The 12,426-nt window shown below is 47.0% G+C and overlaps 3 protein-coding genes across 3 annotated transcripts; 1 reads left to right on the forward strand and 2 right to left on the reverse strand.

Moving 5' to 3' along the window:
* Positions 1-1,358: 1,358 nt before the first annotated feature.
* Positions 1,359-4,235, forward strand: AGABI2DRAFT_185602 (hypothetical protein; the record flags this gene model as incomplete). The annotated part of the gene is made up of 10 exons (XM_006461262.1): positions 1,359-1,468; positions 1,518-1,607; positions 1,662-2,573; positions 2,634-2,785; positions 2,838-2,943; positions 2,999-3,282; positions 3,338-3,439; positions 3,501-3,652; positions 3,715-3,765; positions 3,825-4,235. 10 exons carry the CDS (start codon positions 1,359-1,361, stop codon positions 4,017-4,019), a joined length of 2,154 nt encoding a protein of 717 aa, XP_006461325.1. The 3' UTR covers positions 4,020-4,235.
* Positions 4,236-4,925: 690 nt separating this feature from the next.
* On the reverse strand, positions 4,926-8,281 carry AGABI2DRAFT_185603 (hypothetical protein; the record flags this gene model as incomplete). Its single annotated transcript, XM_006461263.1, has 6 exons — positions 8,031-8,281; positions 7,741-7,979; positions 6,581-7,685; positions 5,901-6,433; positions 5,649-5,717; positions 4,926-5,519 (listed from the first exon to the last, which is right to left on the reverse strand). Exons 1-6 carry the CDS (start codon positions 8,272-8,274, stop codon positions 4,926-4,928), a joined length of 2,784 nt encoding a protein of 927 aa, XP_006461326.1. The 5' UTR covers positions 8,275-8,281.
* Positions 8,282-8,319: 38 nt separating this feature from the next.
* Positions 8,320-12,324, reverse strand: AGABI2DRAFT_185605 (hypothetical protein). The gene is made up of 13 exons (XM_006461264.1): positions 11,921-12,324; positions 11,799-11,860; positions 11,485-11,737; positions 11,349-11,430; positions 11,020-11,297; positions 10,874-10,947; positions 10,683-10,827; positions 10,461-10,622; positions 10,150-10,400; positions 9,185-10,091; positions 8,980-9,132; positions 8,727-8,929; positions 8,320-8,668 (listed from the first exon to the last, which is right to left on the reverse strand). Exons 1-13 carry the CDS (start codon positions 12,300-12,302, stop codon positions 8,360-8,362), a joined length of 3,261 nt encoding a protein of 1,086 aa, XP_006461327.1. The 5' UTR covers positions 12,303-12,324; the 3' UTR covers positions 8,320-8,359.
* Between the last annotated feature and the right edge of the window lie 102 nt (positions 12,325-12,426).

Raw genomic sequence — 12,426 nt, forward strand, 5'->3', positions numbered from 1 at the left:
TTCTGTCAGTATATTCAAAAAGCCTATAGTGATTGTATTTTCTATTTTCACGTTTGGTCCGAGATCCCCAGTTATCTGAGCTTCGGTACGTTGGGGCCGATTGATATTATTATAGACGCTTCAACCTCCGTTTTCGAAATCAGCCCACTCGACCTTACGACTACTCAATAATGACTCATGTCAATCGACCTGACTATGATCTTGACCATGAACTAAGGATCCTGGCACGCTGGAGTGACTGCGAACACGACTTTGTGCTAAAAATGGGTCGAGTAGTATTGTACATTTGACTACGGGGTCTCCGTAATGCAGAGTATATCGGTAAGGCGGTCTACCGTCCCTGGATATGAGAATTGTACGGACTTGGAAAGAATGTTCTGTTGCCTGGCATTCTCTGCAAGGCCGTCGGGGTGAGAACAAGATGTTGGCCCGGAAATAGAAGTTACGTCTATTACAAAAATCGTTGGAGCCATCTATATGGAAGTACATGCCATATCCATCTGGTTCCACTGCTTTTTTCATTTTATCTCTTCCTAAAAACTCATTGGCTTTGCGTGACTTGTCTCATAAATCAGGCAGGCGACATTTACTGACGGTTGATGAATTTAGTACCAATAACGAGATAGCCTATAGTTTAACGAGCCCTTATGCCGGCAATACTTGGGCAATACAATGCTTACGGCCGCTGAAGCCCTCTTTGACCCCATTCACCGTTCCCTCATCCGCGCATTCTAACGATATACATCCATGAATCTCTTCCTTCAAGGAGGATCCAATTAATATAGCCCTATAGTAACGAGATAAGCTTTCACCTAAAGCTTCTCTCGCATTTCTCAGTGAACCCGAAGGAATTGCTTTGGGTTCGATGGAAGTAAGTAGCTCAAATCCCAAAACTTACTGATGCTGGAGCACGTTCTGTTGGGAATCCGTAACCCAGCCATTCATTGGATTTCAAAGTATGTGTCAAAATGGCTTGCGATCGGATAATTCGCTGTTGGTTGGCAACAGATAGATCGGAGATGACGGCACCCCAGGACACCGGCGCATAGAAAGACATATGTTCAATGCGAGGCATTTTGAAATAAATGGAAAAAACTCAGGGAACCAAGCAGAAACGTTCACGAGACATCCGGTTAAACTTTGCTTGGCAAGATTATTGAAAGGAAGAAAATTTCGACAGCTCTGCGGGCTGCGGAGTCGCTGGGAGTAAGGTAGGGCCATTCAGTATGCAGCCAATGGAGTGCGGTGCATGTTGGTGTAACGCGGATAAGTAATAGCTCGTGAGCACTGATCGGGGATGTCTAACTTCACTCTCTACTATATATATGCCCCATGTCGATCCTTAGATGTTCAACACAATGTTGTATGGTCTTCCTCTCGACGTCGTAGTTACTCCCCTAGCGAACGACCTTTACCAGGAGCTCGGTGCCGCCTGCAGGGGTCCCGTCTACCTCAGAGGCGATTCCAGGTACGCCTTGGTCGACACTCCGATCCTTAAGCTTGACATCCTCCGACAGTTTTCTGGAATACTCTACTATATTCAACGGAAATGTAATCACCACAGCTAAGGCTGTAGTTTGTCCTCTCGATGCGGAGGATGTTAGCAAGCAAGTTTTCTTTCTCCGCCCAACCGTGAGACCTGTGCTAATCCCAAATTCCAGAGTCGTCTTATTTTGTAACAAGCACTCGCTGTCTCTCTCTGTCAAAGCTGGCGGCTACGGAACCGCTGGATGGGCCATCGGTGGTGACATCATTATTGATCTGAGCAAGCTCATAGAGGTTGACATCGAGGTGCCACAAGAGGACGGGAAATTTACCAGCCTCAAGGACGTGGCCCCCGCTAATAGCAAAGGTAAGAAACCCGTTGGAAGCGCCACTGGAAATACCGGAAAACGTCGGCACGAGGAGGACGCTCAACTTAGGCACTATGACAATGCTTCGAGGCGTGTCGCTGACTTTTTACGTGGTCCTGATCTTCCATCTTTGACGGACTCTTTGGAACCACCACCAAGTGTCCGAAGGCGGCTTGAACCTGGACTGGGTGCTTCTTCTTCAACACCTATGCGCAGCGACAGTCTGCCTGCTTTGGTGGTTGACTCTTCCAGTTCTGCCTCGTCCACAAGCGCACTGTTTACGCCATCCCCTTTGGCTAGTTCTGAATCCTCCTCGCCTGGACCTACTGGCGACCAGAATGTGCCTACCCAAGATGATTTCAAGCCAAGGCCGGCCTTCTCGTCCACTGCAAGCAATGCAGATCCTTTCGGATATTTGGACGCTCCTACAAATTTTCCGCCTCCTATTCCCGCCAGCACTGTTCAATCTTTCAACAATCCACATGCTATGTTGAACATCTGGGGTTCCACCAACCCTAATTCGTTAATTACGGACTCTGCTAATGTGCTTGCGCAAATGCACATGTTCTCTCAATTAGAACCTCCATATTCCCATGTCTACGTGACCTTCGGCGCTGGAATGCGCCAAAAAGAAATTGATACTTACACGGCAAAGAACCCTGTCGAGGTTAAACTCCCGTCAGGGTCGGGTGGCGGAACGGTCCCTTACCACGTTCCCTTGTGAGTTATCTTGTTCGGGTGCTTCTGGCAATCCGGGAGGTCTAACCGTAGCACTTGCAGCTCGGCCCACCCAGTTGGATCTTCTATTATGCTCCTCGGAGGATTTGGCTTTCTGAGTCGCTTACATGGTCTCAGCGTTGACAATCTCGTTGAGGTAGAAATGGTGCTCGCTGACGGGCGTATTGTCATAGTCAACGAGAATGACCACTCAGGTATAATTTGACTTCTCTTTGTTCATCTTGAAAATAACGGATGGGAACATAGACCTGTGGTGGGCTATTCGAGGCGCTGGTCCTAGCTTAGGAATTGCTACGCGCTACAAGGCGAAGGCCTTCCCTGTCCCGGTCGTATTTGCGGGTAACCTGATCTAGTACGCAGCACCTTTTTATAGATTTGACACTAGTACTCAATTATTCTTTTTATAGCCGATTTCACAAAGCTACCGCTCCGTCTTTGATCAAACACTTCCGTGACTGTGTCAAAGGCGCACCTCGTGAACTTTACGCCAACATCCTTTTGACAGCAGGTCCGGCGGGCAAAGATTCTTTGATGGTGGTTCAAATGTGTTACGTAGGGCCTAGGGAAAAAGGCCAAGAATATCTCGCAGCAATTTCGTCCTGGGATGGGGGAAAGTGTTTACTAAATGAAATTGATGAGAAGAGTTTCTTACACCAACAAGATAGCGTCGCGCAAGTCTTGAGAGGGAAGGGTTTGTTTTTTATTGGTATCTCCATCGACTATAGTATTGACCCGTTGAAATGAAGCCGGCAGACAGTGGTTTATTCGCTCTGCTTTGGTTTCAGATCTTCCAGATGAGATTATCAATGAGACGGTGATGCAATTTGCAGATACACCTCTCGGTTGCAGTACGTTCTTTCGAATTGTACATCAAACTCACGCCACAACTGAATTCTCCGTCATTTTTAGCTTGGTTATTCGAGCTGGCTGGAGGTGCTATTCCAGATTACGAAGATACATGCATTCCCAAATCACAACGCGAAGCGGCATTTACGCTTGCTGCACTTCATCAATGGGAGATGGATTTCGATGACGACAAATGTACTACAACAGCCGAAGAAGTAAAGTTTCTTAACCTTCATAATCTACAAAGTGAAAAAATTGACTTTTTTACTTCTTACAGTGGGTCGCTACAACACTTGAACCCGTACACGTTGGTGGTCCATTCCCAAGCGCAAGTATCTTTTTCTCTAAAAAAAAAATCACTTCGACTGATAAATTCAAAATCTTTAGTTCCTTGGTCGTCACGAACCTCTCGTCCGAGTCAAAGGTTGCTTCGGCGACAATTGGAAGAGATTATGCGAGATCAAGAATCAGTATGATCCCTTGAATTTGTTCAGGAACTCACTTTGGCCTTTGAATGAATTCGGCGAGGAAGTTGATCCGATAAGCCGTGAGCCACCTACGACGCAACGCTTCGATGATTGAGAGAGGTGTAGTACCAAACTTGGTCTTGCAGCAGAAGAAGGCCTTTTCCATTTTTTCTTTCCATTTTCCTTTCCTCTTCTGTTGAATCATGTCCTTGTGCTACGCTTGTCTGTTCGAATATATGTTTGATCTACATGTTACGTTGTCTGTTCCCGCTTATCTGTATACACAATTCTGTCCTTGAATGCCATGTTTTTTGACACCTCATCGCACCCACTCTAAATCGTAACGAACACAACTTCAACTTCACCAAATAAGTATCTAAATACACAAACAAGTATACAACATCTTTACGGCACAAGGGACCAATAAACAAAAAAGAGAAATAAGAACCAAAAAAAGAGAAGAGTTACATAACATACATACAACGACTGTCCGTTTTTCTTTTCATACCTAATATATAACAAGAAAGAAAGAAAATCATTACGCTACAATTAAGTTAAGCGACAGCATAATACACAAGTTATCAAGAATAACAATGATGAAAGAAAGCAAGAGAAGGAAAAAAAAAATGTTCAATTTGAGATAGATATTCCAAGAGATCTGGAGAAGGTTCTCCATTACAGAAGAGAACACACGATAAAAAAAAGGAAAAACGTGTAGAAGAATGGAATCGAACACATGCCATCAAAAAAAAGAAAGAAGGGCTGAAATGGAAAGATGTGCCTGGTCAACAGATATATGAAAAAGAAGCCAAGATATAAAAAAAAACCAAGAAATTTGTGGAGCGGGAAACCTTTGATGGGGGTATATGGTATCGGAACACAATAAAATAAAAGCACCTACCCCCTAATCTGAACAATAAGAGTCGAGAGATCACCTGAGCGAGAAACAATAAGTAATGGCGAAAGCGGTAGCCCATATACCTCCATGAAATCTCCCCCTGTAAATCACCATCCGCATACTTTAAATAGGTTCCAAAAAACTCGCCAAAGCCCAACCAACACTCCCATCATAAGCTCTACAAAGCAACAAACAATCCTCCTCCCCCTCCTCCACTTTCAGTGGTAAATTCGGATGTAAGCTCGGATGTCCGGCTTCTTGCAACACATCATAAAGTTCCTCATCTCTCAATGTGAAAAATGGGAAAGAGAAATAGGATAGAGGTGTTGAACCCGTCATAGGAGGTTTACATGGATGAACGACTTGACACATGTATTTTGCTGGTTTGAGTGCCCATGAATCTCGTGGTTGGGGTGTATTATGATTAGGTATTCCGGGATCGCCGTGACTATCACGTTTATGGTGGTTGTTGTTGGAGGTGAAGAAGGATGTTATCGATTTTATGGATCCGGATCGCGCACGTGAAGAAGGTTTTTCTTTATCTTTTTTACTGCGTTCGATGGATTCCCCTCTGGATGTATTAGAACGCGTGCTGTTCTCCGATAATCGCTTCTTCCCATCATCCTTCTCCTTTCCACCACTTCTCCGCCTATGCGACAGGGACCTCTCTCGACCTCCAGAATTGCGAACAGCAGCACTGTTTGCGGCACTGCTTTCCTCATACACCTCATTAGGATCCACCGCAACATGATAAAACAAGTCACTACCGTCTTCATCAGCAAACTCGGACCATTCTCCAGCGTCTCTCCTCGCTTGTTCATATTGCTCGCAGACTTGACCTTCAACAGGATGATAAGGTAACGGCATACTCTTCGTCCTAGGTATTCTTCCATACTTGGCCAAATGCTGTTGATACTGAACATGCCCATTGGTATTATCCGTAGTATTCCCACCTCTTCCACATCCACCAAAATCACGTTCACGTTCCCTCTCCCTCATCTTCCCCCGTTCCCTCGCCATCATCATCTCATACTCTCTCAGATCTTCAGGAGCAGGTTCAATTCCACTCATCGTTTTTCGTCTTTGTGTATGACCGACTGGTCGTGAACCTCTATATTGATTCAGAGGCTGATGCAGTTGTTTTGGTGAATTCGGCTGGTGTTTTGGAGACTTCGCTGTTGCTTTACTCGACAAACTCTCACTACTCTCTCTTTTGGTTATACTCTTCTTCCCACCACCACTGGATAAATCCGAACTCGTCCCACTCCTCGGTGAGAGTGGTGTCGGAGAAGATATAAACGCGCTAGATTCGAGTGCACTGAGCGCGGATATGGCATTTCTCGCCTGAGCGGCAGATTTCTTCTTCTTATCCTTATCATGTTCTTTATGTCTTCCTCTATCCGTAGCACCAGCAGCAACACGTTCAGCATGCTCATAAGCCATACCATCAACACCACCAAAATACCCACCCGAAAGTGAGCTAGCAAAAAACGAATCGATAGAAGGAGCATGCGGTGAGTCGGGTACTATAGAAGAGTGGCTCGTAGACGCCGGTGGTGAATTGGATGTATAAGAAGGTGGTGGATTTTGACTATATCGGTGGTCTTGAGAGGCATATTCCGGAGCCGGAGCTTGATGGTTTGCGTAACCGTGTAGATGATGGTGCGCATAAAATTCCGCATCTACTTCCGGATCATCTGTTTCGAATTCCCGCTCCCTTGCCCTGGCTCCTTCACGCGATACCGATCTCAATTTTCTCGATGAAAACGAGGTCACACTTTGCATGATCGGAAGTAAAGACACCATCTCATCGATTTCGATCCACCTAGCGAACCATACGTTTGAAGTTTCTTCGGCCGTGACGTTCAGTTCTTCCTCCAACCTCAGCATTTCCCATAATAATAGCCACTGATTTCTGACTTTTGACCAAAATTCAGTTTGGATGGTAGTTAGACGCTGAACAAAGACGAGTAGTCCTCGATGGAGGAGGGTAACGTAGGTCGGGAGTTCTGCTGCCAATTGACCTCGGAGGGCTAGGTAGTTGGTGGATGCGGCAAGAAGTGAGGGTGGTGGACGGTTCTTTGAGGAAATATTTACGTTGAGGAGATGATAGTGATACGGGGCTTGCTCATTCATTGAATGGAGAAGTTTCATGGGAGTGGTCATCGTCGAGAGGAGAACAGTGAGTTCTTTCAAGAACCGTTCATTAATAACTGCATCGAGATCGGCGCAGATGGCCATGAGGTGATTTTCGATGACGTTGAGAAAGGCATTGAAGGCTTCCGAGGGCTGTTCCTCCGTGAGACCCAAGACATTGGCAAAGCCAATGGCCCATGTGTGAAAGAGTCGAGTGACATGAATGGTCGCAGCAACCCATTCAACAACATCCTTGGCGAATTTTCGGGCAAACTCGTCTATGTCGTAGAGTTGATTTTGGAGGTGCTCGACGAGGACAGCGTCTTCGTGGGCCTTGGCTGGCGGGGCTCGGAGGGACTTTAGCTTTGTGACCGACACGACATGTTTCTTTTTGGCGGCAGAGGAGAGGACGTCGCGGACGACTTCGGCCCGGCGGCGGCCTTCATTGACGTTGCGAGCCGCCTCTTCCATCTGTTTACGGGCCTCGCGCAGATTAGCCTTATCGGGGTGGGTGTCCGGGGTCTCGTCGATGATGGCAGCCAATAGGAGTGGGTATTTGAGAAGGCGCTGGACGGGCTTGATGAGCAGCGACGAGAGGTCCCACGCATGCGACAGCGACGACGCAATAGCCTGCGTGCGCGCCAGATAATTCTGCACGGCCGCCGTCTGTGGCAGCTCTTGCAGGTGTGTCAGTGCGCTCGGGTGCCGCGTGATGTACTGTTTGTATAGCCGCTCCAGCTCGGGAATCTGTTTTCATGTGAATATCATTCAGCTAGGCCAGGGACAACAGGCACACACATACAATGGACAGAAACAGAGATCCAACGTGGTCGTCGCCCTTGCCTTCCTCGAGGAGCTCGCCCAGGGCGTCCTCCAGGGCCTCGCAGAACAACTCGGAAAACACAGCGATGTCGGCGATATTGCCGAAAATGAGTTTGACGTCGTCCAGCGTCATAGCCACACCCACGTCGGTCGTCGACGAGCGTGCAGACGACGAGCCAGACGAATTGGGTGTAGAAACGGCGAAAGAGGTGGGCTGGCCTGGGGAAGCGTCAGCAGAAACGAGTGCAAATGTGTATACTCAGGGCTCACCTAGTGCCAGGGGAATGTGGACCTCGCGAACAAGGGCGAGGTCGGATGCATAGGCCCGTTCAGAGGACAAAAGTTCATGGAGTGCGTGCTGTCGCTTGGTGAGCGGGGGTGGCGAGGCGTCGCGGTGAGGGTCAGGGAGAGGCTTGTGCCTGTCGACGGGGGGCATGGTGTTGTCGTCGACGACGAGGGTGGGACGACGAGGTCTCAGGGGAGAGCGTGCAGGGAGCGCAGGAGGCACAGGCATAAGGGAGGGCAGCGCGTGGCAGCCCAGAACTGATCTCCCTCCTAATCCCAAGCTAAAAAATCTATTCGATTCACATGATAAACTACTACGCCAGCTCTTCCATCGCCACACTCTCATATCCCCCTTTGTCCTCCTGACGCCTCTCCCACCTCCGCCGCACCTCGTGCAACCCAAAACTACTCCCAGCAATACCCATAATCACTCCCATGTCCCGTCCCCGAAGCGCCTCCGTCTGGAAAATCGCCTGCAAAAACGGTACATACACCAGCGCCAGCTGCGTTAATGCCGATATCCCCACCGTCGCCACCAGCATCTTGTTCTGCAACAACCCGCACCCAAGCCCCCGATTCTGCACTGCCGACACCAGATCCAGGAACACAAAACATGTGAACGTCTATAATTGGCCATAAACGTGGCGCACTTGCTTTTGGAAACAAAGACTATAAACGTACCATCGTCTGTTCTCGTCTCGACACATCCGAATCCTCCAATGCAAACGTATAAATGAATAACGTTCCCATCACAATCAGCGACGCGCTGAATATAACACGATAAAGTAATCGCTTCGTGATGATAGGTGCATTCTTTCGTCGCGGAGGTCGCCGCATCACCGCTGGGTCTACCGGGTCAACTCCCAAGCTCTGGCTCGGCGGTCCTAACACCAATTAGCGCCATCGCCACGGTCATCGTTTAAAGAAGACCTACCGTCCATCAGAATATTAACAAATAAAATTTGCATTGCATTCAGCGGATTATCCAAACCCAACAACGTGCTCAGTGTGATCAACGTCAACGCCGCCGCCGCCGTGCTAAGTTGGAAAGATAAAAAGTTTTGTATATTATGAAAAATAGATTTTCCTGCTATCAATCAGCCTTGCCCAAATCACTCAACAAGAGAATCACGACTCACCTTCCTCTATAGCAGGTAAGATAGTACTAAAATTGTCATCCACTAAAATCGCATCTGCCGCCTCTTTCGCCACATCCGTCCCACTCTTCCCCATCGACAATCCAATATCAGCCATTTTCAAAGCAGGCGCATCATTCACTCCATCTCCCGTCATAGCCACCACAGCGCCCCTACTCTGAAACGCTTCCACAATCCTCATCTTATGTTTCGGCGTCGTCCTCGCAAAAACACTTATTCCACCCACAATCTCTTTCAACTGCGCTTTCGACAACCGATCGATCGCTTTACCCGTCAATACACCACTGTATCTTTGTCCAGCTCCTTCTAGAGGATGAAGTTGTCGTCCGACGCGAAATCCTATATCTTTGGCGATCGCGAGAGCGGTATGTTCAGCGTCACCTGTGATCATGACCACATGAACACCACCCGCTTGTAATAATCCAACCGAATCCGCAACCCCTTTTCTCGGTGGATCAACCATCGCCGCAAACCCCACAAACACCAAATGATCCTTCTCCCCTCCATGAGTATGAATAGGTGACGACGCCCTTGAAGGTGAACGACTCGAGTTATGAAAGGAATCAACATTTCCATAACCATAAGCCATAGCAATCACCCTCAACCCACGAGAAGCCGTACTCTGCGCTTTCGTCATAATAGCCTTTCTCGTCTCTTCATCCAACCCAGGTGTAGATTCTTCATTCACATAATAAAACTTGCATCGATCGAGTATAATCTCAATCGATCCTTTGATATAATACATCTCTCTTGAATTCGCATTGATCGTTCCATTAGGAGGTCGAAGATGCTCGGAACTGGATGAAAATGTCGAATCCATATGAATTCCGCTGACTGCCATATATTTTTGTTCAGAATTAAATGGTTTTTCAGATGTCCTCTTGAAACTCTATAATGCGAGTTGAGTGTTTCGTTTCTTCATAGAAGTAAAAGCTTAAAAAACTTACTGCGCGTCGATCACTTATGCCTACGAGGTGCAGTACATTTAATAACGCAACATCAGTACTTTGCCCAACGAAAAGACCTTCTTCATTCCGTTCCACAAGTGCATTATTACACAATGCCCCTATTTCCAGAGTCTTCTTCATGGCAGGTGAGATGGTGCCAGTATATTGCGTAGCAGATGAAGGATCAAGATAAATCGTTTCATCGACCGCATAAGCTTCCGTCACAGTTTGTTCATTCTTCGTCAGAGTTCCTGTCAATAAACTACTTCAGGAAAACCGGTCGAGCGGGTATGAATTTGAAACAACGTTACCTGTCTTGTCCGAACAAACCACTGAAACCGATCCCAACGCCTCGACCGAGTGCAACTTTTTCACGATCGCTTTCCTTTTCGCCATCCTCAGCACCCCCAAAGCCAAAGTAACCGTAGTCACAATGGGTAATCCTTCAGGTATAGCAGCCACAGCCAAAGAAACTGTCCCCCCAAATTAATGAGTCACATACGAAAATAGTCAAAGAGCAAAGGTGAACATACCACCTATTGTGAACATATCCAACCATGAACGTTGTTGCAATACTCCAATGAGACATATAATCCCGATGATTCCAAATGACAATATTGATAATCTCTTTGCAAGCTCATCCATACTTAATTGAAGTGGAGTCCGTCGTTCTTCAACCTATTATGATTGAGTCAAAGAACTTCATGTACGAGAGAAAACCAACCTCCTGCATCATGGAGAAGATAACCCCAAACTCTGTTTCTTCCCCTGTAGCAATCACAATTCCAGAACCATGACCTGGAAATAAATGAATAATGAATTAATTATCTATCCTCACGGTTTCAAGAAAGCAAAAAGCCGAGTGCGTACCATTACGAACTAGAGTTCCCATATAGGCAATGCAACTTCTATCAGCAAGTGCAACGGATTGTCCGGGTATTCCATCCACACTACCACCATCTATGTATGCACAAGGTTCTGAAGATTTTCTTCTAGCGGTAGTTTCTCCCGTCAAACTACTTTCATCTATTTCAAGATCCGCGGCATCGACGATTCGAATATCAGCAGGTATACGGTCACCTGTCGAAAACCGAACTAAATCCCCTGGTACCATTTCATTGGCCAGAACGTGTAGAGTTTCGCCTTGGCTGGTGAAATTGAGGATCTATAATCTGCGAGTATAGTATAGGTTTACTAACCGAACGATGTGACAGTGATGTGGGACTAGCTTGTTTAGAGCTTCTAGACTTTTTTCTGACCTCCGTTCTTGCACGAACCCAACTAGAGTATGGTCGTCATATATATCTTTCATACAGAAAACAATAAGACACACACCAGTCAAAACAATAAGGACAGCAACCGTGATACTAATTGCATCATCCACATTACCCATGATCGCGCTCACAGTCGCACTACCACACAATAGTAGTATAAGGGGACTTTCATAGATCGTTTTGAGAAATTTGAGATACAAGGGTTCAGGGGCGGCGACTGAGAATTCGTTGTAGCCATGTTGTCCCCGTAGATGTGCAATGTCCGAATGTAAAAGTCCAGTTGTTGCGTTAGTTCGATACCAAGCTACTGTATCCTAGAATCACTATCAATATTGAATATGTTTCGAGTGGAATCCACAGAGCGAGTGAACGTACCGCGACAGAGTAATGGGCGAATTTCGCAGATATTGTATCTTTCTTTTCATCTTGTAGCGTACCTGCTGACGGAGGAGGTCTTGGATCAACAGGTCTTGTAGTCGGAAGGCCATTTTCCAGACCAGGGGTTTCGGGAAGCGGTTGACCAGTGACGGTCAAAAGAGCGCGTTTCCAAAGACTCGTAGCTTCAGCTTCGACAGCAGCAGCAAAATGTCCAGGGGAAGTCAACGCAGCACCATCAGAATGGTGTCTCCTGAGTGTAGTACTGTAAGCAAAATGGATATCTGCATCCGGCGTTGGTCTCAGTTGCGCATTCGCGTCGCCAGAAAGTAACGGAAAATACGCGGAGGCTGGAGGTGAAGGAGTGCGATTGGGGTTTCGAACATTGGTCATGGCGTATGGATTTGGCGTTGGGCCTTGCTGACGGTAGTAGCCGCTTGAAGAACCTACCGGGGAGGTTATAGGGATTGTAGTCAGATTTCGCTTTTTGCGTTCGAAGCCCATGTCAGAGGAGAAGAACACGGCTCCGACGACTTAATGGCCGTTGACCAGGGTGACCGGTGCCCAGACACGTCTGATCTGTTTGTTATCCCCTCCACAACCAAACAAAACATATGTCATTCATCAT

This window comes from Agaricus bisporus (assembly GCF_000300575.1).
Source record: "Agaricus bisporus var. bisporus H97 unplaced genomic scaffold AGABI2scaffold_5, whole genome shotgun sequence".
NCBI lineage: Eukaryota > Fungi > Basidiomycota > Agaricomycetes > Agaricales > Agaricaceae > Agaricus > Agaricus bisporus.

Excerpts from the sequence above, each read along its gene's own strand:
- AGABI2DRAFT_185605 (XM_006461264.1), bottom strand. The coding sequence starts at position 12,302 with ATGGGCTTCGAACGCAAAAAGCGAAATCTGACTACAATCCCTATAACC. Across the intron at positions 10,623-10,682 it reads GGATATGTTCACAATAGGTG|TTTCTTTGGCTGTGGCTGCT; the intron begins GTATGTTCACCT and ends TTGGGGGGACAG. Across the intron at positions 8,930-8,979 it reads TGTTAATATTCTGATGGACG|GACCGCCGAGCCAGAGCTTG; the intron begins GTAGGTCTTCTT and ends AATTGGTGTTAG.